At 40.8% G+C, this 27,171-nt stretch overlaps 1 protein-coding gene across 1 annotated transcript in view; it reads right to left on the bottom strand.

Moving 5' to 3' along the window:
* Positions 1-785: 785 nt before the first annotated feature.
* Positions 786-27,171, bottom strand: part of TBC1D2B (TBC1 domain family member 2B) — a 63,689-nt gene continuing 37,303 nt past the window's right edge. The window contains exons 5-13 of the mRNA XM_048867135.2: positions 25,308-25,534; positions 22,897-23,289; positions 21,030-21,140; positions 16,281-16,474; positions 15,036-15,530; positions 10,000-10,117; positions 9,510-9,695; positions 8,134-8,255; positions 786-4,992 (exon numbers count right to left, since the gene is read on the bottom strand). Of these exons, the coding sequence (XP_048723092.2) occupies positions 4,797-4,992; positions 8,134-8,255; positions 9,510-9,695; positions 10,000-10,117; positions 15,036-15,530; positions 16,281-16,474; positions 21,030-21,140; positions 22,897-23,289; positions 25,308-25,534 (2,042 nt within the window). The 3' untranslated portion in view covers positions 786-4,796. The remainder of the gene's footprint in view (positions 4,993-8,133; positions 8,256-9,509; positions 9,696-9,999; positions 10,118-15,035; positions 15,531-16,280; positions 16,475-21,029; positions 21,141-22,896; positions 23,290-25,307; positions 25,535-27,171) is intronic.

Genomic DNA, 27,171 nt, shown 5'->3' with positions numbered 1-27,171 from the left:
GCAAAGTGGGGGTTATTTCACCTTCCCTAGAAAGTATTCAGGGGAGCTTAGTTGGGGTGAACATTAAATGGGAGTTAGGCTATGATGTCAAAACTCATTATGTAAAGGTCGGGCAGACATCCAGTGAAGGTACTGCATAGGGAAGGGATACAGCACTCAGATAAAATGGATTGATAAAGGAACAGAAACGGGGGGTTCGGGACTCCTATGACTGGCACGGCAGAGAGCCAACCCCTCCTCCTTTATAACTTCCCCCAATTCTCATTCAAGGGAGGGGATGGTGAGGTCCCAGCGACAGGCTGGCTGGGGTCCAGGATGGGTTAAGGAGAGAGCTGATGGAATCCCTCCCCCCAGGGACAATAATGGAATTACTTTCACTGTACACTTTCATCTGCTGGGTATTCCCACACAGTTAAGAATAAAGTTGCGGCCTAATTAAGCCACATCCAGTGCCTCCAGTACTTCTGGCATAGGTGAACAGTCTTCAAAATTGCATGAAATGCCAGTTGTTTTGATTAATTCAGACAAGAGAAATTTCATTAAAGAGAATTCCTGTAATATGATTCTCACACTCTCATTCCCTTGTTCTGTTTGCTTTCTTTTCCTTCATTCCAGAACAATTACAGTCAGACAATACTTGCTCCAGCCCTAGACGAGAGTGTTCCACTAAAACTCAGAATTGATGATCTGACTTTTAAAGGACTTAGAGTGTCAAAATGTATTCCTCTTCTAGAAGTTTTAATGGCTCCAGCACATACGTTTATTAAAAATAAACTCAAGCCAAATTATAATGCAAAGTAATAAATGGTTTATTTTTCTTTCAATCTTACAATAATCTTTAGCAAAATAAGATCAGTTAAGTTTTGTGATTGAAAGTGATTTATTATACCATGTACCATTGATTGTTTATGAAATATGGGTACTAAGTTTTATTTAAACATCTGTATATAGCTCCAGAGTAGAAAAAGTGACTAGTTTCATTTCTCAACAGTTTAACAGAACAAACTGGCATGGATTGTGAACATGACTTATTTGTCAAATTCAAGAATGCTCTTACTCTAGCTGTTTCAAACCACAAAATCCTATTCTTATTGCTCAGACACCCTACTATGTGTACATACCTGTACACCTACAGAAGAACAATGACAAAGCAAATTCTTTCTCCTTAACTACATATATAATTTTAATTGGTAAAAGAACCTATCCAATAATACTGGATTATAATACTGTACGCATAGGTGGAAAGGGAATACTGTGCAGTCCTAATAATAGCTAAGATTTATAATGCACCATATTTCTCTGTATAATGTAACAGAAGACAACATTTTTTACAAGTTACTTTGTGTTTTGAATCATGCATAATGGGTGAGGGAAGAATAGTCTGCAGGATTTTAATTTAGTGGCTTGGTTTACATAAACACACAATGTGAGCCATGCATAACAAATATTTTGCACATATGTACATAACCTTGAAATTATTTTTTAAAGTCTGTAAAAGTGTTGTAGTGAAGAGACATGAAAGCATTAAACAAGATGTTAAACATACAAAAAGATATTTGGTCATCAATTTTTAAGTTGATCTTTATTATTTTCATTAAGGGGTTTATTTCCAAAACAATGGCAGGGATGCACACTTAAATCCTCATGCACTGTTTTGAAAGTTGGTCCTATAATGTTAATATTATTTGTTGACACATTCCAGCTTTTGAAGGTCACTCCATATGTGTCTGATGTCACCTGATGAAGATACTGAATGTGTGTAACCTTGCATGTTCATTTAAAAAGGTGAACATTAGTGCTCTTGAAAGCCACCAGATTAAGCAACACTCAAAACCCTTTATTTGGCCACAGAGCAGGATGGACAATAGCAAAGCAACCTTCCCCTGCCACTGCCTCCTACTATATGCACCTCACTCCTGTTCTGCAGGGATTTCTAGGAATGAGAGTACAGTTCAGTCTTTATTGCCCATTTAAATTTTTGGCCCTTCTGCCCAAAAATTGAGATGTAAGCACCAGGCTACAGAGAACCTGACTGAAGCCACCAACTCATTTCACATCTGGTACCCAACAAAACAATTTGAACAAATGGTATCTGTGTATCAGATTTTACATACTTGCGGTTCAAAACAGTAAACAGTCATTCAATGTTACTGTACAACTTTTATACCCCAGCAATAACATTTAATACAAACTGCAGGAACACAAGAAATTAAATTTAACCATCAGCAACATCATTTCTTACAAGGAAGGGGCCTGCAACATTGCAAGTCATCTCTACTCCTCCATAAACTTGTCAGCTATGGGGAACATCCTGAACAGCGGTTCAGAAGTTAACAGTTTTCTCTTCATCACCTGAGGGCTTTTGTGCATTCAGTTTGAAAACGTTTGTAACATCACTTAACTGGTCTGTAATTAAGGCTCAAAATAGCAAGATCTCAACAAATGGTAGGCTAGCAAAATGTTCCAACCTAGTATTTTCAACGTTGCTATGCTAAGGAAGAACTTAAACAAGTTTACAAAAATGGACGGATTTCATTTAACGCTTGAAAAATTTTTTAAAAGAAGTAGAGACACAGATCTGGTTAGAGACCAGCTCCTCCAAGACACTGACAACAAACAATCAGAACATTTAAAAAGTTGGTCTGATTTGTATATTCAAATACTCATTGTAGTAGTAAGTATAACAGAAATACAGAACATGCAATAATATGAAAAACTTGCCTAGTAAATTCAAGTATAAGGCAAGAGGTGCAAGTAAGAAATTTACTGCTTGTACTATTCATGCTAGAAATGTTTTAAAACACAACTGAAATAATTCTGAAGATCATTCCAGTTTTCTCTAATAAGCATAAGGGCTTGTTGCGTATTTGAACTTATATGTTTTGCTAGTTAAACAAACAAACAAACAAACAAAGTCTTTCAATATATATCTAACCAAGATTTTCAAGTTACATGATATGCGTTGATCTTATTCTGTTCAGGCTTAACACCGGACAATTTCTGTATAAAGGAAATATTTGTTGAAAAGCAAAATATCTTTAACCAAGTTTCAGCCAAGCCAACAGAAATTAAAAAAAAAAGAAAAAAGAAAAAAAAAAGTGTTGTGAAATACCACCCCACTCCTCCCACAATATTCTAACCTTTTTTACACGAATAGGACTGAAATAGAAGAGTAAATAAATATACCATCTAACGGCTGAATGGAAGGTTATTGAAATCTGATACTTTAAACTGCTACTGCAATTCTCACTGCTTTATTGCCAAGGAAAGGAAAACACCTTTGAGAGAGAGAGAGAGAGATATTTAATGACTTTTGTTTGACTTCTTATTTTATGTTGCCCTCACAAAGGTAATGTTTAGATCAAACAGACATTCTGATGATTGAAAAGCTGGGAAAAGCTTGGGAAAGAAGACTATCAAACAAACCTAAACAGAATAAGAACAAAGCAAGAAAAATCCATCAGGTTCTCTAGCTAACCTTCTAACAGCATACATCACAAAGTGAAACAGTGGTACCCAACAAGCTATTCATAGTCACAATGCCAGAGACAATGCTAGGGGAATAACACTGTCTGTTTCCTGAGCTCTCTTGTGGATACATATGCATACAGCATTCACAGCAGCATGTTTCTGGAAGTGTGTATAGGGTTTATTTCCACAAAAAAAGAATGTTAACCAACTTCTTCACAGGCTCTGTGGCCTTTAGATTGCTCTGATGCACTTCTAAATTTGTTTTCCTTTCTAAGAATACTGTAATGTAAACATTGCAATGTATAGTTTTTATTCATGAAAAAAGTTGTTCCCTTGGGTGCTTTTCTAAAATCCAAACATCATCCTAGTATAGACCCCAAACAGAGAGAAGAATAGGACTTATTAAAAAACAAACGTTACAACATAAGCAACAGAAAATCTGCTACATGTTTGTGGGACTCCTGTGGTGAACTCCATCTCCTTAACAGCTGCTTGTCATTTTTTTGAGAAGTTGTGGCCAGAAGAAAAACAAAAAGATTAAATGGCAGAACATGATGGACATTTCCCTCTGCATTAAGGGGAATCTGATAATATAAAACAGCTGTTCAAAATAAATACAACCATTATGTTTTGCACTGTAATTAAAGTAGTCTGAAAGATAAAATAAAAAACAAATACTCATTTAAAGTATATATATATGCACACACACACACTTTCTTTTTAGCTATCCCTTTTTCATGCTGCCTTTAGAGAAACAGAGCAACGTGAAAGCTCTTGCTGTGTTCCATTCCATACCCTCTCAGCTGTAACAGAAATAATGGTTGATTTATTCATGACAATACTATGAAAGACAGTTTTGTGCATCTGCCTGAAATTGAAAAATGATGTCTTTTTATGTTGTGGGGCTGTGCTATGCAAATTTATAACTATGTTCAGTATAATATACAAGTTCAGAAATGAGACAAAATGGTAGATTAAAAGAGCAAGGACTTTTCTATGCTACTTCTTCACATTCAGGCACTGTGACGAGGCACTTCAGAAGAACAACTGGCAACTCATCTGTTTAACTGATTGAAAGACTAATTTTTAAGTGCTCTATACAGTGGCACGAACACAGGTGTAAACAGAACTGTTTGGCCTCCGATACAAAACAATATTTTTGAAAGAAAGTGCTGAGGTTTGGAAATCTGTCCTGCATATTTCCAAATGCTACTATTTAACATTCAGTTTTAAAGGATTAATAAAATAGAAGTGTATTTGAAGTTACCCCATTCAATAAGCTTTGGTCACGATTCCAAAAAGAGAGCTCAAGTCAAAGAATTCTCTCAACTATCTTCTTCATCATCACTAATAAGGTCCCTTTTGTCTAGGCTGGTCTCCCGTTCACGCAGGAAGTCCTCACGAATGGCTTCAAGTTCAGTTAGCTCCAAGCGCACTTTCTCCAAATGGTAGGTCCTCCGGTTCCTGATCTGACGCAGCGGGAAAGGATTCAGATCCCCAAAAGCAATGCTGATCAGTTTCCTGAAAGATTACCTAGCATTAGACGATCACAACAGGATCTATGGCTTTTAATGGCAGTTTTAAGCTTCATTCACTTTAGTGCTTTATAAAAGGTGCAAAATGAATCTCTGGCATAGCTCTCCCCATGTACCTGGTGTGTCTTGGGTGAAATGCTGAAATTTCAAGGTAGCTTTGGAAAAGAAGCAGTTTTAAAATGACAACTTTAGTTACAGAATCTCCCCTTAAATGCTGGCCAGACTGCAGAAGCAGCTGCCAAGTCTACACTATGCTATGGTTTTAAGGACATTGAAACATCGTGGCAGGAGGTGTAACCAAGCTTTGATTAACAAGAGTTTCGTCAACCAGGGTGGTTACTGAATATTTATTTCCTAAATATTCCTTATTTCAGATCTTCTGCTTTAGTTCTGCTGAAATTAATTCAATACTATTGCCTTGAGAAATCTGACATTAGGTTACTGTACGAGTCTAAATGCACTGCACTTTCAAAATAAATGGGCTACAACAACAGTTGCATTCTGCATTTCATAGCTCCAGAAAGTACTGCACCAGTTTCTGTATTAAAAAAAGTACTATAATTCTATTTAGCCTATTCTTGTAGGAGAATAAGCAATATTGCTGATCTGCAACTGTGATAAAACATCTTTAATGATTATATCTGAAGTTCTCATTTTCCCCATAATAGCTCATTTGAGCACCTGAGAAATTGATCCCAACTGTTACTGAAATTAGTTAGCTTCTCTTAAGATGGTCTGCAGTTTACAGATTGAAAGGCTGGGATTTTCCTACATTCATATTGTAGAAGACTCAGAGGTCTTATAGGTTGAAACAGTAATTTCCTTGCTTCTATGCACACAAACATCAATAACCTCTCACTAAATATATACTCTAAAACAGGTTATCTAAGGTACAATTTTATCATAGTGAGACAATTAGGTATACAACTCTTATTTCCCTGTACATTATTCTGAAGCTGCACCAATGCACACATTAGTCGGGACTTTTCCAATTAGGCAGCTTAAACTTCAGAAATGTGTTAGTGCCCATTAATTATTCCAGCCTCTTGAAAACGTCCAGGAATCACATAACTGAATGTCTATCTTTTCTGTATTATGAATAGGATGTGTGTTTTTTCACAAGACTGGACTCACATCTAGAATAATCATTTTTCTACATTTTTAAATCACTTAGCTTTACAAGTTCAAAAATATTTTTTAAAAGTAAATTGTAAAATGGTGAACTTGAGAGGCTAGAAGGGCATGAATCATGTATCTTATTTTACAAAGATTGATTTTTAAATTAATCAATTCAGCTTAAATCCACAAGGTGGCACTGTACTACTATAAAATATTTTCATAGAGTGTCCATTTTAAAGTCAAATACAGAATGGGATTTAAAAAATAGAACACAGTGCGCATGTATTACAAAGCTTTTGTACACCAATATGTGCCTTAACTTAAACCATCAGAGAATGTCAGTCTGCCATCCCTAAAATAAAAGGAATATAATTTAAAAAAAGTAAATAGTTGGGGCCCCAAGTTTTCCAGACTTAAGCCAATCTGGTTTAGTAAACATGCCTTGGTAATACAAAAAGGTTTCTGTGGGAGCTGCAGTAATCCGATTTTAAAAATCAAAATTGAATTCCATCACTAGGTGTTATACACATTTGTAAAAAAAAGAAGGTCCAGCTTGACAAGTCTTGTAAGCCTCAAGATTGACATTATCTCAAACAAAAGAGCACCACTGTTTAAATTAGGGAGGGACAACAATTCAGTCTGCAAACATCAGTTTCTGGCAGTGTTGTTGCGGAAAGTCATTTTAATTCAAAGGAGATTATAGGTTAAAAATTCCTGGAATACTCAAAAGGCTCAGGTTTAGTAAGCACTAGTTCCATTTATCTTTCTGTTGCTTTGTATGTTTAAAAACATTTCCACCTACAAAAACACACTTTTCCCCACTCGTAGGTTGGGAGTCATGAGCATCATTTTCCTTTGGCCAAGAAGAACTAAACACAGCTCTCCGCAATCATTTCTTAAATCATCATTATCAAAGGGGTGGGGGGAGGGAGTCAATGCTCAGGTACACAGAACAGTCTGGGTTCCATCCCCTCAGAGCCACTTTACTCTGGGGAGCCAAAGGCAAACTTCCCTCTCCTATGTGGAAGTGCAGAAGATTTTCACTGGGTCAGCCCTTCACATTCATCTTTAAGCACTGGGTGAAACTATACAGACAAGTTAGTCTTTTCTTCCATTCAGAACTCCCAAACCATACAGGGAGCTCTGAACAGGAATCAGATTTTAAAGCCTAATTCGCATGCAATTTAGTATAGTAAATACCACCCAACTTGCACCCTGAGTTTAGCGGTTATCAGAGAACAGCCAAGAATGTTAAAAAAGTTTCAAGTGTATCTAGTGTTGTGCCGAATTCTAATCCAAACAAACTGCTATTTTATGAAAAATAATTTTTTTGCTATTATTTAACTTACCTCCCTCCCTGTATCAAATATTTAAGAACATTAGGTGCTAATTTATGCTGAACACAGTGCACATAAACTGCACTCCCTATGCAAAGAAGAAGGAAGGACAGAATAGCACTTATAGCACTGTCTAGTTCCTGTCATCTCAAACACAGGCATACCAGAATATAAAATATTCTGACAACCCAATGCTTGCCTATGTACATGTATTAGTAGTACACAAGGTATCCTTGATTCAATAGGACATATCCACATCTCTTACTTTATGCTTACATTATAAATTGTTAAGGGCAGGGACTATCACTTTGTGTGGTTCTACTGCACCTAGCACAATGGGGCTCTAGGTGCTACTGCAATACAAATATGAATAAGAGTAAATGGCAACACTACAAAGTAACTATAGTAATATGGGGTTAAACTGCCAAAATTGCTTAGAAGATGATGCTTTTTATCATTTTATCAGCAGCTACTTTTTTGCTTTTGAATTCTGAATGGGGGGAGTCTTTCATATACACATTTTAAGGAAGAGAATAGACAAAGATTAAACCAGTGACTAGAAATCTAAATAGGTATTCTTCTGAACAGATGCCACCCATCTAGGTGAAGTGTCTCATTTGTGCCTCAATATAAAATATTGTAGATATTGAATATGTTTTTAAAGTACTTACCTAGCATCAAGAATGGTGCGAGTGAAGTATCGGAGATACTTGAATATGGACATTGAATCTTGCAGTTTTAAGATCTCCTCTTCTTTGTATTTAAAAAGAGCCAGGGCAAAACGGAAAATGACCTGGATATTCAAAAAAGGTTTATATATACACATTACATTCTGAATCCAATGATTCACACCTTCACTTTTATTATAAAACTGATTTTTAGAAATGTTGTGATCTTTCTGCATTAGTGTGTGCTCTTTAGCCTAATGGCAGCCTTCTGTAGAGGAAACAGCTCTGTTTGTGATGCTCAAACATTTTTTTCCCCAGGTACAATAATAATTTGGGCACCATCTAAACTCATGTCCAAAGGCTTCTGAGCTCCTTACAAAAACTAATCTGTAAAGCAAAGACAATATGGCCTAATAAACCACCAAAGCTGTTTCAGAGTTGAAATTAAAAAAAAAATATTTTGCATTACATTAAAAAAAAGTAATTGGCTTTTCAAAGCCAATTCAACTTTTGCCAACAGCTGCTCAGTCAGTCACTGGTAGAGTTACAACAGTCTTGACACTCTCTCCATGATAGAATGGGTTCAGCAGGCCTAGCACTTTGCAACTCTGTACAGGTATATCTTATCACAGTATTGTGGTCTTTTAAAAGTTATTTTAAATAAACACACTAAAAAAAAAAAAAAAAAAAGCCACACTGTAAACTGGAATGTTCATTTACGAGAAAGCTATGGCAGTGAACTTACTACTCTTGCCTATTTTCCCCCATCTCTTTCTCTTCCCCCTTCCCCTATTTGCTTAAGTGCCGTGTTCCTGTTGTATCTAAGTGTCTGAGAAAAAAAAACCTTTTAAACAAAACTGTCCGTCTTATTCAGCTACCATTTCATATGTGGGTTTCTGCTGAGGTGGGTACATTTATAGGCAACTGTTTGTTGTCTCTTTTTAATGCTAAAATTCTTAATTAATGGGTTAGGTGCCCCGAGCACTAGATGGGTGTCTACAGAAAATAAAAAAAAAAAATTTTGCTGTAGGGTGACAGGAAAACAACCGCCACCTCCATACTCTCAGCCGAATCTTGCACTTTCCTACACCTCTATTTTAGAATATTTGTAACCCAGGAAATACTGGTTAGATATCTGCTTATTTCTCAAAAAGGACTTTGATGCATCCAAGTCCCAAAATTTAGACTTAAAATGGAAGAATTTGTTGGCTGGAAAAGCTGTTCTGTAAATTTCCTCCTCACTCCATTTTTTGACCAGCTCTTAAAACTAACATACTCTTGCGAAATACAACTATCCCCCATCTTGGATTTCTCAACACCACAGTGTCTTGTTACAACGTCTGATATGAACTGAAGAACATCTAGCTCATACAACTTACCTTTGATCCCTCATATAGGAAAGAGTCCCATATTTTAAAGAGGATGTCACTGACCACGCTGTCCACAAATACTACCAGAAACCAGTTGAAAGTTATGAGTGTGTAGTCAACTTTGTATTGTTCAAAGTGAGCATGCAACCGTGGCAGTTTCTCACTCATCAGATCCTTGAACACTCGCTGGTCAACCTAAAGAGGACAGACATGTTATTACTGCTGCTAAGCACTTACACAGCTCCATACGTGTTTCAAAGCACACCACTTTTTATTAGACATTTATACTGTAGTAGTACTTAGAAGTCTCAGTCAGGTGTGGGCCCCCATTGTACAAGGCACTTACATATACTAACCAATCTAATCTCACAATAGCCCCATTGTTGGAGGCAAGTATTATTACCCAATTTCTAAGAAGTAGCTTTCAAAATCAGGATTAGATTGAAACCATATTTCAGCGGCAGTTTTCAAGACTGTTTTATTTTGGCATAATGCATACCTGAGAGCCTAGCAGAGTTTTAGTATAATAATCACGAGGCATGAAAACTTCCACTATTGTAACCAGACACCAAAAAGCATCTTCCTGTTCCAAGTAGAGAAGTGCAATTGCTACCAATCTAAAAATAAAAAGAGAGTTTTGAAAAGAAGCCGACTAAAACACCAATCAAATCTATTAAAACAAAGTTTTAAAATAAAACAACCTTACTTTTTGTTCAGCAAGGAATAATGGACTGATAATGGGCTATACTAACCAATTTACTAAATACATTTAAAATTATTAGGCTAGCTCAAACAGGAGGCATGTCTTGGGTGTCAGTACTTCTATTCAGCTAAATAAGTGGACCAATTAAGGCAAAAGGAAGCCAGCTAATTTGCTGGAAGCCATTCAGTCAGTGGCTTGGCCAAATTAAAGTAATGGGAACCTGTTGGTTCCAAGGCCATTGCTGTGGTTCCTAATCCTCACCGCCTCCTTTAATGGCAGAGTTGAAAATAAAGATCCTCCTATACTTTATACACAAAGGAAGTCCTGTGCATTATTTAAATAGCCTTCTGTGACAGAATTAAAGGAGTTACAAGTTCTTAAAGCTACTGTTTTATGTATAACAACACTACCAACTTGAAATTTATCATAATTTTAAAAATGAGCAAAAAGTAATTCTAAGGACTATGCATGCCTGAGACCCCATACCGATATTTATGATCTTACTTTACTTACTTAATATTTATGATCTTACTTTACTTACTTACTTTACTTAAAAAATATTTATGATCTTACTTTACTTAAAAAAATTCTCCCCCCTTTTGCTGTGTTTCACATAATCATTAAAAACTAACGGACTACATACGGGAAACAGTGACAATGATTACACATAATTTATTTTGTGAGTTTGCTGCCAAACTAACAGAAAAAAGGTAAATCAATATTTCTCACCAATCTCTTCCAAGTTATAGTCATTTTAGGTCTTAGTTGAGATATTAGGCTAAAAAATTTCAAACTGAAGCATGATTTTAAGTTGATATGTTCCTTTAATTTCCAAGTTATTTAGTGAGCTTTCCAAAAGTATCTAGCCTCTAAAGTGAAATTACTGTGCAGCTTTTCAAGGTATTTTGTGATATACTAAGGCTGCTTTGGCACAGGAGAACCTTTGCACCTGCAGTGAGCCCCACTGAAGTCAATGGAGCACCATGCACTTGCAGGGATCAGCCCACATAAAGCATCTTGTGGGTTTGGTGCCTTAGAAGTTTATTTGCCAAAAGCTATTGGGGAAAAAAAATACATTGATTATATTTTGTTGTATAAAGTAATAATCGTCTCTCTTTTCTGGTAACAGAGAGAACTGAATTTCATTTTTGCTTTTTGTGAAGAAGCTGGGATGGCCACTGAATCAGAAAAAAACCCAAATTAAAGAGTGAACTGTTTGAGGAAAAATTCCCCTAAGGCTCTACTATAAAGCATTCGTAGTGAAGGAGCTTTCAAGAATGTAACGGCAAGTGAGGCATATTCAGGGCTTCCGAAAAAGTAACTGGTTGGGCTGTGTAGTTTGAAAAATAAAATAAAAATACTAATGTGTCAGTCTCACTTTTCCATTTCATGAAAACCATAACATGATCAAAGGACATTTAGCTGCATTTCTGGTCTTCCTGTTTGCACAGTCAAGGGGAGCGATGAAAACCAAAGTTACATTAAGTGCATATAATATCAGACTTGACTTTTCTTTTTCAAGTCACATTGCCTTAACCTAACATCACTTGCTTGCTGAAACTTCTGAATGTGGAAACAGTAACTACTTAGGACATCACAGAACTTTGACAACTTCTCAGATTTTGCAAGGGAAAGGAAACTACAGTAAGGGCATAGATACTAACTTTTCCTTAAGTTTCGTGAATCTGCTGAAGTCTGACAATTAATGTTCAAAAACAGCAAAAACATTTTATAATTATTTTAATAAGTTAGGTCACACTCAGTCTGAAATGCTTATTCAGCTGTGAGGTTTCTTGCATTGTCTCCTTAATCACCCTGTGTTGGCCAAGAGCATGATGGCTCTGATCCAGAACGGCCATTCCTTTTGTGATCTCCAAGGGTAGTTCATTTTTTGGCATAGTTACCTTCAGGACCCAAGTTTTTCTAAGCATAGGTGACTGATAAGCAATCAAAAGGGAACACTTCTGTTTCTTGTACCCTCTACCCCTGTGTGTAATCCTATAGACCTTGTTTAGGCTCCCAATTCTTGGACAAGTCCAGTGGCAAAGTTGTTCAACTAGTTATTTCTTTCATCTATCTACCACAGTAAGCAAAACTGATTAACACACTTCATTCCGCAACTTCACTTTTTGCTAGCTTCTTATGTCAGCAGCTCTCTCTGTACAATTTAAGCATTTCAAACCAAGGGATTCCTGGGGTCTCCAGATAGCAACCCGTCTGCCTTGATTTGGGCACTTTGTTTTTTAAATCCAAAAAAAGCAAACTATACATAATTCTCTCTAATGTATGAGGATTTCATTTCATTACAAAATATCTTGAAAATTTCTGTGTCACACAGAGTTATTAGATTCACCTACATGTGAATCAGATTGGATTGCATTTCCGCACTCTCTTCTTTTGCCCTCTCTCTTTCTTCTCTTTACCAACTGCCAGTACAGCAATATTCCAATCAAGTGTCTCAAAACAATCATCAAGGAGAAGTGACAACTTTAAAAATGGTGGTGGTGGAGACAAAAGAAAACCAGGAAGGAAGTTACAGAAGAGAATATTACTTCCCGCCTCCCCCCCACGCAGCCCGAGCCAATCTCCCTTACCACCAGGTTCCTGCAATCCTTTATTTTATTTTATTTTTGGGTCATATTCTCTTCGTAAAAAAAGTAGAAGTACCAATTGCATAGTGAATACTAAACAGAATGTTCTTGCTCTAGCTGAGGCTTATGTGAAAATAACTGGGGAAATTTTGGAAATATTTTGCACACATTAAGAGACAAGATTAATTTACCACAAATTCCTCTCAGAGAAGAATCCTTTTGGGCTTGTCTACACTATTTTTGTTGTTTTTCTTTTATGCACACATATGGCCTCACCAGATTCATTTGGCATAGATTTCAAATCAGGATAAAGCTGCACCAGTGCAAGTCACTTTACACCAATGCAGTAAACCTACTAAACTCCACAGTTGTTCACCAGTGTAATTACATCAGTGAAAAACTGTATCAATCGGGGAAAAAAAGTTCAGACAATCCCCTCTTTTATAGAGGCCTTTTATGGATCCTGAATACTTTTCTGTACTTAAGTTAGAAATGCTACAAACTCTTGAAATGTTTTTTAGAATAGAAACACCAGAGTCAGGATTTCCTGACCAGATTTATTAGCGTAAGATGCACTAGGGCAAATGATAGGATCTGTGGCCCTTGACTCCTGGGAGAATTCTGTGCCAAAAAATTAAAAATTCTGCGACCAATATTTTAAAATTCTGCATATTTTTGGTCAAAATAATGCAATATAATCCAGATAGTTTCAATTATTTTGGTCATTTATTTAAACTACAATACAATGGATGGAGAATGGGAGTGTGGAGCATTGGAGGAAATCATCAGACCCCCTCTGTCTAACAGTAATGTAGCTAGCATTGACCCTTTACTTCTAATTATTAGTCAACAAATATATGCAGCCACATGCTCAGTGTTACATCATGGGCAACTGAAGAGCAAGTAAGGGCCAGGGACTCAAACTCACAGTCTATACTGACTATGGACCATCTCGAAAAAGGTCAGTAGCAAACAGTTCATGGAGCACATTTTGATAGGAAATTTTTTCAGTCCAAAAATGTATACCAATTCTAATCACTGAAAGACCATAAGCATTTATAAGACTATACTGTCCTTTACAATAAGGCTCCTTTACACCACTCTGGCAATGTAATAGAGCCTTAAAATTTACACACCTGTTTTATACTCCTGGGGGAATTCACTAAGAACAATTAACTAAGCAGACAGGCTGCTACATTCTCCTCTGCCAGAGGGAACAGAGCCTGCCCTACACCTACCTCTTCAGAAATACCCCAAAGCCCTGCCCCTCCACACTGAGCGTGCGGCAATAGTGTGCGAGAGGGACAGAATGTCTCTGTCTCACACACAACTACCCAGCCCCTGCCAGGTAGTGATTTACATCTCTACTGGCTGCTTTGGGTGTCCAAACCTACCTGTCTGCATTGCCAGAGAGTGGGTGCAATACCACTCTTGCGGCTTCCCTTTGCTTCTCTCTCAGAAGTCATTTTTCTGCGGGTAAGCAAATAAATCTATGGGAGCAATGAATTCTGCGCACACGCAGTGATGCAAAATTCACCCAGGAGCAGCCCTTCTAGTGCCAAACGTTTTTAACCAATCAGCCAGAACTTTCATTTTTTTATGTTTTAAACTAAAGACAGACATTAAAGCAACACAAAACTTCAGCTCAGTTAAACACCACATTAATTGTATCAGTTCCCTACAATCCTACCTCCTCTGCAAAAATCTATTTTTACAGGTTTCTGTCAGTCTATGTTTATGGCCCAAGCATGAATTTCTCTCCTCATTAAAATAGCCAACAAATCAAAGCACTTGATCAAGTCGTCAACTCTTCTGAACAGAAAAAACTGTGATCATCTAGTGCATGTCTTTGAAAAATGAACTAGTACTCCAAAATGTGGCCCTTAGATTAACTTGTTCTTCATATTATAGGAGGGAGAATTAAGCCCCTTATTTTTCAGGAAATTATTTATCAATTTTATGATCACTGTCTTAAAACGACACTTTTAAACATTATTTTGAATGACTTTTTTTCTTGCAAATTCTTCCTGTTCAATAATTCAACTATTCGATACATTTATTCCCAAAAACTGTTACCAAGGTTTGAAACAGCTTCCAAATTATCAAATCAGCAAGATGAGGAATATCTCTAATGAAGGCAACAATAAAAAAAAAAATCATCTTCCCAAGGCACAGTGCTATCCTTACTGTACACATCTACCAAGTGTTTCACTCTTATTAATCAGATTTGAAATATAATACCTGTTGAGACCTTGGCAATATCCTATATCAGGATTTCTCCACGAAAATGCCAGAAGGACATTTCTTAGCTTCTGGATCCCTTCAGAAGTGGGGGAAGAGTAATGCTTGTTGTTTGGCAAAGTTCGCAAGAGATCCAGCTCTATTTGTTTGGATGCAGGATTCTGTTTTTCAAGGGCATTCTGAAGCAGGGATTGGAAATATCCAGGATCAGTACTGTCCTTGCACTTTTTAATGTGGAGGTTGATGCACCACCTCCACATCTTGGAACGATGTTCATGCGGGATTCCAGAGCGGATAAGATTCTTCAATTCTGGACAGCATATCATCTCCCTGTTCATTGTGCTTGCAAAATAGTTTTCCCATTTTACCCCTGTAGAAATCTCCTGGTTTTCAGTGAGAGAAATGGATTTCAGATCTAAGGCTCGCACCTTTGCTACTAATTTCTCTTCCTCATCATCTTCTGGGACTGTCTGAAACCCATAAATATCATGTTCACTGTAAGAAAAAAAAGAATATGATTTCTACAAAAAGTTTGCAGTCTGGTATGTTCTAAGGAAATTCCAAGTAGTCATTCTTAAGTTACTTTGGTAATAGTTTATACAGCAATATCCTTAAACCATGCCAGAGCTTTCATACTATTTTAATAAAAGTGTCAAAGTTCCCTATTTAGTTTATTACAAAATATATTTTACTTTTTGAACAATTCTGTATTCAGAGACTGTATCCACATTTGGAATTAATGTTATGTAAGTCACTGCAAGGAGTTTAAGCCATAGAATTATGTACACAAAATTAGGGACAACCACGTTACATTAATATCTGGAATAGTTAAATGTATTGGATAATTTTGCTGATATTTAATTTGATACCAAATTATTTAATATAATTGAAACAAAGTATTGTGCTTACAAGGCCTGTTATGGGATTTCACAGATATAATTATGCTATTATTCATGGAGGGGAAGTAAACTAGAAATTAAAAAAAAAAACTATCAATTTTCATATGCAAATACCTTTGGCCCAGCAATACACATCAGCCAAGATGCCTAGGGTATAAGTGTACTGTTCAGAGGGGAAATGGAGGATGAGAAAACACTGTATATTCATTCACCTGAAGTACTTTTAGGATACTTAAGACTTTACAATACATACGAAGTTTCATATCTGAAATCCACTCTCCACCCACGCCTCCCTCCAAATACAGACTGGATTCCCTCAAAATAATTAAATTAGCCTCAGGTTTACCTGACAAGGAAAGGTTTAAAGAAAGCTTGTTCTGGTTGCTCACTACTGTCCACTTTTAATGCATCTTCGAGCAATCGAGTAATGACATCATGAGTAGGTCTCTGTTCCTCAGAGCAAACAGGAGTCTTCATTTCTTGAAGCAAGATCAAGTATTTACTTTCTATCTGACAAAGTTTGGCTTCCAGGCTAGCACACTGTACAAAATAACATGCCAAATTACTGTACTAATTAGAAACACAAATACATGTCACACTAAGTATTTCTAAACATCTGATTCAAAATTCACACACCCTAAAGATCAAAGGCATACAAATCTATAACCTGAAAATAGTCAGTTTTCCTTTCCTATTTTTACATGTCCAGATTGCACAAAGAGACTCAAACATTTGAACAAACATTCCGAAATGGATTTTATTTTATTATACTGTTTATGATAGCAAATACTATAATTAAATGCTGCATGCTCAGACTGGAAAAGACAGTTACCTTTTCCATAACTGGTGTTCTTTGAGATGTGTTGCTCATGTCCATTCCACAATAGGAGTGTGTGCTTGACATTTATGTGCAGGGCTAGTTCCTACACGGACCACAGACTAAGTCTGGAGATTTCCCATGTGGGCCTCCCACCCTAAGTCTGACGCATAGGACACCAACTCCACAGTTGGGGACTGGCCCCTGAACGGGACCCCTTGGAGCATGTTCACCGGGGTGGACCACCAGCAGAGGTAAGTTAGTGCAGATCCCGGCACAGTGAGGAATTTGTCCATCCTGTCTCTGGACTGGGAGAAAGCCGAGGCCAACCAGAGCTGAAGGGGCCACATCCTGAGTCTGGCGTGACGAACCACATACGTGCATGCCAACATACGACCCAGGAGTTGGAGGCACACTCTGGCACCCGTCACGGGAAACCTCGTGACCACCCTGATGAGCTCCCTCATGGTTTCGAATCTGTCTGTAGAGAGGGAGGCTCTGGCCAATGTCGTGTCCAGAATCACTTCAATGAACTCTATGCATTGCATTGGTACCAATATGGATTTGGTGCTGTTTACCAGCAGCCCTTGTGGAGCACGTGGACAGGAGTGTTACGTGATCCTGTATCTGTGATCTGGAGCTGGCTTTGACCAGCCAGTCGTCAAGGTAGGGAAAAATCTGGACCCCCCCGACGCCTGAGGTAGGCTGCTACCACAGACATACACTTTGTGAAGACCCTGGGAGCCACTGATAGGCCAAACGGGAGGACAGTGAACTGTGAAACGGAGGAAAGGCCTGTGGCCCTCGAATATGTGAATGTGGAGGTATGCGTCCTGTAGATCAAGGGTGGTGTACCAGTCTCCAGGATCCAGGAAGGGAATGATGGAGGCCAGAGAGACCATGTGAAACTTGAGCTTTACCATGTACTGCTTCAGGCCTCGCAGGTCCAGGATGAGCCTGAGGCCCCCTTTCGCCTTCAGGATAAGGAAATAGCAGGATTGTATTTGAACTCCGCCAGCACTACCTTCAACGCTCCTAAGTGAAGGAGCCGCCGCACCTCTTGCTCGAGTAAGCCCTCATGAGAGGGGTCCCTGAAGAGTGACGGGGAGAGAAGGTGGGGTAGCAAGAAATTGGAGGGTATAGCCCTGGGAGATGGTGTTAAGGACCCATTGGTCCGAGGTCAGCCGCGACCACTCTGGGAGGAAAGTACATAGGTGGTTGGAGAAGAGAAGGTTGGGTGGATTCCTGGTACAAACTGTTAAGTTGTCCCTGGGCCTCCCATCAAAACTGCCACTTACCTGCCTGCTTGCCCTTGGAGGGCCCAGGCTTAGGCGCAGGCTGAGATTGTTGTTGTGGGTGCTTTTTATAGTCCCTTGATTTTTTTTTTTATAAGGGGGCTCATATCTGGAGTGCGTGGCCTGACTAGGAGCCTGCTGCAGTTTGAATTTGGTCCTGGCCAAGGCCAGGACATACAGCCCAAGAGTCTTTAGTGTCGTGCGAGAGTCCTTAAGACCGTGTAACTTCACATCTGTTTGTTCCGCAAACAGGACCTTGCTGTCAAAAGGGAGGTCCTGCAGGGCGTCCTGTGCCTTGCTGGACAACCCTGATAACAGGAGCCACGACGCTCTCCTCATGGACACGTCGTAGGCCACGGAACTTGCAGCCGTATCCACAGCATCCGAGGCTGCCTGAAGGGCCGCCCTGGCGGCAGCTGTGCTCTCCTCGACCAGAGCCTTAAACTCCTTTTTAGCATGCTCCTGGAGGGAGTCCGCAAACTTGGGCATTGAGTCCCACAAGTTGAAGTCATATCTGCCCAGCAGGGCTTGGTGGTTTGCCACCCTCAGCTGGAAACTTGAGGACGAATAAATCTTCCTACCGAATAAATCTAGTCTCCTCGAGTCCTTATTCCTAGGAATAGGAGCTAGTTGGCCCTGGCGCTCTTTGTGGTTGACGGCCTCGACCACTAGAGAGTTGAGGGCAGAGTGGGGTACTCGTGCCCCTTCGCAGGCATGAAATACTTTCATTCTGCCCTTTTAGAGATGGGGGCAAGGAAGCTGGGGTTTCCCACAGGGCATTTGAGATCTTTGCCACCCCTTCATAGAGTGGGAGAACCACCCTGGCTGGCACTGTAACTGAGAGGACATAAAAGAGGGAATCCGAGGGCTCCTCCACCTCCTCAGCTTGTAGGCTGAGGCTTGATGCCACCCTTTTCAAAAATTCCTGATTGGCTTTACTGTCCCCTCCTGCAGGACAGGAGGAGGAAGGGCCGTGATTGCCTTATTGGGGGAGGCCGAAGAGGGGGTGCGGTTCTCTGCGTCCCCACCAGTGCCGCAGGACCCGCCACTTGGTCCCCTTCGGACTACAGAACTGGGGAGAAGCACTCCACTGACCCCTTTCTGGGGGCTGCGAGAGGGCGGCTGACGGTCTTTCTGAGGCTCTGGCCACCAAGCGAGTCACCGCTGGGGGCTGTGTCAGGGCCCACAGGGCCCACTGGTACCACTGTACCTGCTGCGGCACCAACGGAGCAGACTGTCCCGCCTGGCTCACCGACTGTCGACTTTGAAGGGAGGCCGGGCTGGCATACGATCTCTTGCTATCCTGGGATGGGGATAAGCGACGGTGTCAGGAGCGGTGCTGATCTCAGGACCGTGATCCCGGCGTGGAGGAGTGGGTGTACTGTCAGTAGCGGCTGCTCTGCAAATGGCTACGACGGGCGGATCCGCAGTGGCTGGGTGCTGGCAATCTACGTCTGGGGCTGCAGGAGCGGTGCCACGGCGGGGACCTCGAGTGGGATGAAGAACAGGAGCAGCACCGACATCCGTACCGCGAGGGACTACAATAGCTTCTTGGAGTCAGCAATCTCCAGTGCCGTCTGTCCCGGTCCCGGCAGGGCACACTCTGGTGCCGTCTATCCCGGTCTGATCGCAAGATCTGTGTTCTCTCGAGGCGAAGCGGTGCCTGGAACCCCTGCTGCTCAGCACCCAGCCAGACAACCTGGTGGAGGTCTATGGGGACCGGTGCGGGCTGCACGCGGGACGGTCACTGCGTGGAGAACAGTGTCGGGAACTTTCCCTCGACTGCGAGCGGCACCGTCCGGAAGGCGCCTATGGAGGTCTGAGCACCCATTTGCCTCTGGACTGGGGAGCCGCTGGTGTTGGTGCAACAGGTACTGGTAGAGACATAACGTCTCAAGCCGCCTGCAGGGCCTCCAGAGTGGGCCGGGCTACTTGGAGTGGGCTACTCCACTCGATTTGAGTAGGAGGCCGCGAGGTCGATGGGGATCAAGAACTGCCCAACGCGGGTCTAGTCTCTCCCCCAGCCTTGCCCCGGTGCCTTGGTGGAAAAGACCTCTTCGCCTTTTTAGAGTGTCCCGTGGATGGGAAGCGGTGCCGACTAGTGGAAGGCACCGATGGGTCGCCGCGCACCGATGCCATTTTGATGGAGTCGACCCTGTCCCAGACACCGCTGCACCACTCCAAATAGGCACCGAACACTGCAGCAGTATAGTTCCACGTCTGGACATGTCCTGCTCAAACAACATATCCACATACATAAACATACCTAATTAGCCCCAACCAAACCATAACTTGACCACTTTCATTCAAATACCCTACTCACCTGTACACAAATGTGCTCTAAATCTACATACACTGACAAAGGCTACAAAAAAATTTATTCGCCCTTCACACTCACTAAAGCTTACCGTACTCAATGTGACATATTTAGTGTACTATTGTACATGACAATACAGTCTCATCCTTAACTGCATTTCCTGACTTGTGTGTACTGAAAAGCAAAATGTTGTAATATTAATGTTGAAGAGACAGCTTTTTGCATGAAATATTCCTGTGCTCATAAATTAAGACTGCACTTTTTAATTCACAGGTAATGTCAAGTCATACAAATATCTGAAAAATCATTCATGCAGCAAGATTAAATAGATTGTAACATGCACAGTGGCACTCATCAGAGTCACCATACAAAACATATCTAAACAGTTCCATTTCTACTGTTTAGTGAAGTTTCTTGGGCAGATTTACAAATGAAATTGCAACACGATAGAATATAAACAGCATGTGTGGGGGGATAAGTCATGCCCACATTACCATGTGTCACTCTTCAAGACAACTGAGAAATAAAACTTTTAAAAAGACGATGGATTTAAGGAGCTGTGCAGTTCTGAGTGCTGAAAGGATCATTTTCAGTGTTTAAACATTTCTCCAATATCTATTTTAGACATTTTCAAATGGAAGTATAGAAAAGCTGGGTTAATCTGACCTTTGCCATCAAGTCTCTCTCCCTTGTTTCTGCATTTCTTCGTAGAGCAGAAAGTTCCAAAATCTCCTTATTTAAAAATTTATTCTGGGTTTTGTACCCCTGAAGATTGTCCTGTTAATAAAAATTGAAGTTTACCATCTATAGATATTGACATTTAAACTTCTATTTGAGAATATACAGTAGAATACAGGACAAGCAGTCACTATTAGATCTTGACCCGACCTGAAGAAGAGCTCTGTGTAGTCTGAAAACTTGTATCTTTCGCCAACAGAAGCTGGTCCAATAAAAGATATTACCTCATCCATCTTGTTTAGCTATTAGATCTCGTCAATTAAATATCACTATCAAACCAAATAATATTCTTTTCTAGCCTTGCACAAAAAAAGCCAAACTTACATTGCTAGTACAAATCTGCAGGAATAGGTTCAATCAATTGGTACTATATATATGATTATTTCAAAGGCTATGTCCATGATGCAGAAATACACGTATCTAGCAAAAAGCTCTCTCGCGTCAACCTGTCTCAACCCTAAACTCCAGAGCTTGAAGTTCGGGGATGAATGAGAGAAAGATGATACTTTTCAAACAATCATCTCTTGCTACTCCCACATCCTCAGCATTCCTCATCTGCTACATCCACTTCTGTCAGTAGATAAAATACTATTTGCTTATTCATTTCTGTAGTTTAATCCCTTATTATCCAGAATTCCTTATGCTCTGATGTAGGAAGTTGTGGATTAAAATGTCAAAAACGCATTTTCCCTTTGAAAGTTTTGTTTAAATAGGAACACAATCATATTCCAAATTGTTTTGGAGTACAGTAATTATCCAACGGCAAGCAAGCTTAAATGGTAGTTTAGGGAGCTACCAAAAAAAATTTTTTGTTTGAACCCAAACTCCAATATCCTATAAAACTGTGAAAGGAGTTAGGGGAGAAAGTAGGTCACTAGCAATAGGGCCAGCACTATTAATTTTGACTTTATTGCTGGTCTATTCCTCCTTTTACATCTAAATCACCTTTCCGTCATTTTACAATGGTCTTTTATTTCCCCCCCCTCCCTTATTCCTTTTGCTCTCATTTATTTTTTACCGGTTGTTCTTTGTTTCTGACTCTTCCCTTACATCTTTGTTTTCTTCCTGCCCCCTACTTTTTTCCACTTTATTCCTGATTACTTCTCATGGTATTCTTCCTCCATAGCAATTACTGTATTCACAGGCGCCGACTTTCCAAAGTGCAGGGGCGGGGGAAGGGGTACTCAACCCAGGCCATGCCCCCACTCCACCCCTTCCCCCAAGGCCCCGCTCTGCCTCTTCCCACCCTACCCCTTCCCGCCCCTCCCTCATTCCTCCCCACAAGCCTTCTGAACACAATGAAACAGCTGATTGTGGCAGGCATGGGGAAGGAGGGGGAGCACCCACCATTTTTTCCCCCATAGGTGCTCCAGCCCCGGAGCACCCACAGAGTCAGCGCCTCTGACTGTATTACTGAAAACACAATATACTGTACTACAGCAGAATTGACCAGCACAACACTTTGCAGACAATATAATCCATAGCCACTAGAGAACAAAATGTAGATCCCAAGCTCCACTGGGAAGAGAAAAAAAATCTCATGGGTGTGAGTATTCTAGAGCAATACTGACAGGTTTCAGAGTAACAGCCGTGTTAGTCTGTATTCGCAAAAAGAAAAGGAGTACTTGTGGCACCTTAGAGACTAACCAATTTATTTGAGCATGAGCTTTCGTGAGCTACAGCTCACTTCAATACTGCAGCTTCTAGTGATCTCTTACACATGATGGCCTATTGTGAAGCATTATAGAGAACTAAGGATTCCTCTACCCCGAATGGAGAGACACACTGCTCTTACTTTTAGTCTGTCCAGCTCCTGTAGTTCCCTGTTAAAAGAGGATGACATGGAAGAATTTGCTGTTCCACTTTGGGAGAATGGATTGACCTCACATTCACTGAGCTGACGAGAGAGTTTCATGATCACTTCATCTTTGGCTTGAATTGTTTCCATTAACATACCCAGCTGCTCATTGAGTTCTCCAACCTTGCATTTCAGATTCTTTACTTCCTGCTGAAGACTATCTTTTTCCAGATTTAGCTTTTCAAGCTGGTTGTTGAGACCCAAAATCTGATCATCTTTTTGGTGTAGCAGCTCTAATTTGTCTTTTGGAACCCCATCACAAAGACGGCTTGCAAAGTATTTATCGTACTGGGAAGACCGAACTGTCTGCTGCAAGAGTCGCACAAGTTCCTGAAAAGAGTAAAGTAAAGTGAGGGTGGAGAAAAGGCATGAGATATTACAGCCTAAGAATATAATTATGTAAAACGAAAGAAAAAAAGAATTGGAATATTACATGAAGTAACAAGTGTAAATGGAATAAAGTCAGTGGGTTTCTGGAGGCCACTGAAGCAAAGAATAATAATTCTAAGTGGGTACATACATCTGGCACACCATTAACTGATGTATGTATTAAGCTATATTATGTGTCAGGCTTGCAGAAAGCAGTGACAGATGGGGCCCATTAGGTAGCTGAAGAGTAGAACTGAGCTTATTAAGAGGAAGCCCTAATAGGCGATAGATTTCAATAGGATGTAATGGGGCTGTACTTTTGGGATAGGGGAATGGAGCTCCTCCCCACAAACTGAGATGAAGGGTGGAGCCTGGGGATGAGACAAGTGTTCTCTCCTGGGGGCCCAGTGAAGATGGATTTGGACGTTCACAGTGATTTGAAGAACCATGTAGATGTGTCTAGGTTGAACCAGGGCCTCATGACAGTGGAGATACTGGTGGGTTATTTTGTTCCCTAGAATAAAACAGGATACAGCAGAGAGAACTGTGCTTATAAGCCTACCTATCAAGCCTGAGATCCTTGGAGGCGTTTGGAGCAACCCTATGGATTTCGAGAGAAAGGTTTCCCCATATAACAAGAAATCCAGACTCTCTTTTCTTCATCCTCCCCTGGGGTTTATCACCTTTCTTTGGGTATTTTATTCCAAAGAGCCTGAACTGCTGAAGAGAACAGCTGGAGCCCTGACCCAGCTGGAAAACCTAAACTCTCTCTTACCAGAGTGTTCTGCACAATCAAGGAACCAATGCTGAATTGACTGGTCAGAGATGAGGTCATTGATAATCTAATGGCTATCAGCATATCACAGCATCACCTGGGGTTGGTAGTCAATCAGGAAGCGGATGCTAGGAGAATCTATCAGTACACAGTGTTGACGCCAGGCTTGATTATTTTAACTCATATCTAGGAATGAATCTACACACCCTAAAAAAGTTTCAACTGTTACAAAATGCAAAGACTGTTTAATCATATAGGTTACTGTGAACACATCCTTCTGGCACTCAGCTCCCAAAGAACCCAGTTCAACATATCTGTCCTGATATTCAAAGCCCTCTGCTAGATTAGCCCTAGCTTCCTTTAAGATAATAATTCTTGGCTATGGAAGAAGTAGCTATGACAGCTACGATCTACTTGACCAATGAAACTATCAACCAACTGGGAGGAGACCTGTGAGTGTAGAAGTTTAAGAATTCTCACAGGAGCTAGATCTAGAATAGGGAACTCACTCCTATGAGAGTGACTGATTGCTTTCCACAAGTAAATGTGGAACTCATCTAAATTGATTCAGCTTTCCCCTCAATAAGGTCACACAGGAAAATTCAAAACAACCCGCCTCATAATCTAATAAAGTTGGAAAGAAAGAGTTGTTTCTACTAGTTTTAAATACGTGGAAATCACTCATTTACTACAATTATAGGGGCTATGTAAGTATCTACATAGCGTGTGGATCAGTATCTAAAGCTGTTGGTCTAAGCTTTGTACCATGCTCTATCAAACCCTGTTGGTGATACAGACTGAATCCAAATGAGGCATAAATGTTTCTTTTTCTCTAATGTGATTAAGAAAGAGATGGATCTCAGACATCAGAAGTTCTCCGGGGGAGAACATAGGGGGACTGCAGATACAGATGGTGAATAGTCTTTAATTGCCCACAGACACACTCTGGAAAGCTGGTTTCAATGGGTAAATAAAGGAGGATATAAAAGCCAAAAGAGCAGTTACTGAACCCTATGCAAACTAAAGACCTTTCCATCTCTTGGTACTCTGTTTTGAGATTTTCAAATGCACAGGTACATTTAGCATTGGTATTTGTTATCAGATAATTAACTACCATTGAAATTAAATAGTTTAAAAGGGTTGATTTACTCTCAGTTGTGGACAGGCCTGACAATGTTGTGCTTGTCCTTCTTGTGTGAATTACCTTTTGGCTCGACAAATCTTTCTTTAGCCTTTCCAACTCTTCTTGCTGGCTTTGAAACTTTAGTTGCATTTCAGAAGCTAGTTTGTTGCCATTTCCAGAATTCCATTCAACTGGGGATGTGTCGCTGCTATTCCGATTTTTGCTTGATCCAATCATTTCTTTCAATGGACGTCTTGCTTTGTATGGAATGCGGCCAAAATCAAATGGAAAGGCTGAACTAGTCACTCCTGTGTAAAAACAATTTGTTCTAGTTCACATCTTTTAATAAAGAGGTTTCAATGTATTCAAAAAGTTCTTTATAAAAATATATATGTCTGCACTTGCTCATTAAAATTAGACTTATACTGAAGTTTAAACACACCCAACATGTCATTTTCCAAGTTGCTTCTTTTGACATCTCTTTTGGCATTAAAGGTCTTTATTTTTTAGAGAGACCATGAATGTGAGACTGAAGAAATAATACACTTGCCAAATTGAACAGAATTTTACACACTCACTACAACAATGAAAGATATTCCAAGCCACCAAGTTTACTTTTCCATGGAAGCAAACTAGAGTTAACTGTTAAGATTTCTTCTGTTTTAAACAACTATGGCCCTAACCTTAAAATCAGACCCAAACAAGCAGCCACACCTGTGCAGCACCATTTAAGCTACTAGTGTTCTGCATAGGTGTGAGGGCCCTCCTGAATGGAACAGATTGCAGGGATAAGTGCCTTTGTTTAGACCAGGGGTCGGCAACCTTTCAGAAGTGCATGCCGAGTCTTCATTTATTCACTTTAATTTAAGGTTTCGCGTGCCAATAACACATTTTAACGTTTTTTAGAATGTCTCTCTCTCAAAAAGTCTATATATTATATAACTAAACTATTGTCGTATGTAAACAAGGCTTTCAAAATGTTTAAGAAGCTTCATTTAAAATCAAATTAAAATACTGATCTTATGCCGCGGGCCCGCTCAGCCCACTGCCAGCCTGGGGTTCCGTTCACCTAGGCCGCAGCAGGCTGAGCGGGGCCTGTGGCCAGTACCCCGGCTGGCAAGGGGCAGGCAGCCAGAACCCCAGACCGGCAGCGGGCTGAGCGGGGCCCGCTGCCGGTCTGGGGTTCCCTCTGCCGGCTCCTGCCAGCCAAGGTCCTAGCTGCTGGCCCCGCTCAGCCTGCTGCCGGTCTGGAGTCCCGGCTCTGTCCACACAGAGTAGGTACCTACTTTCTCCCTGGTTCTGGCCCATTCTCTTCCTCTCTCTGCACTGAAATGAGGGTGGGAGGGCACTGAGAACAGGGCTGGGGGTGAAGGAGCAGGCTAGGGGTTGGGGTGCAGGGTCTGGCCAGGAGCTAGAATGAGGGAGGGGGCTCAGGATTGGGGCAGGAGGTTTGGGTGTGGAGCACTTACCTGGGCAGCTCCCATTTGGTGCGAGTGGTGCAGGTGGGAATGTGGGGGTGTGTGTGCAGGAGCTCCCGTTTGGTGCTCAATGTGGATGTGGGGGGTGCAAGATTCAGGGCATGGGGGGGCTGGGTATGTGTGGGGGGTGCCGGAGTCAGGGCTGGGGTTGTGGGGGGGTGCAGGGGTCAGGGCACGGGGCTGGGGTGTGTGAGGAGGGTGCAGGGGTCAGGGCAGAGGGCTGGGGGTGTGGGCTGGGGTCGTGGGGATGCTCCCAGCCCCCTGTCCTGAGTGGCTCACGGCAGGGGGCTGGAGGGGATATGCCGATTCCACCCCCTTCCCCAAGGTCCCCGGAGCAGAGAGGTGTGCTGCAGCTCTGCTTTTCCCTCTCCCCCTCTGTAGCAAGGGCCATCAGCTGATCGGCCACAGGGTGGGAGAGAAGGAGGGGCAGGAACCCTGCACGTTGGGGGAAGAGGCGGGAGAGGGGG

Source organism: Caretta caretta, chromosome 10 (assembly GCF_965140235.1).
Source record: "Caretta caretta isolate rCarCar2 chromosome 10, rCarCar1.hap1, whole genome shotgun sequence".
Taxonomy (NCBI): Eukaryota; Metazoa; Chordata; order Testudines; family Cheloniidae; genus Caretta; species Caretta caretta.
Note: the sequence above shows the minus strand (reverse complement) of the source record. Positions and strands in the feature narration are given on the sequence as shown.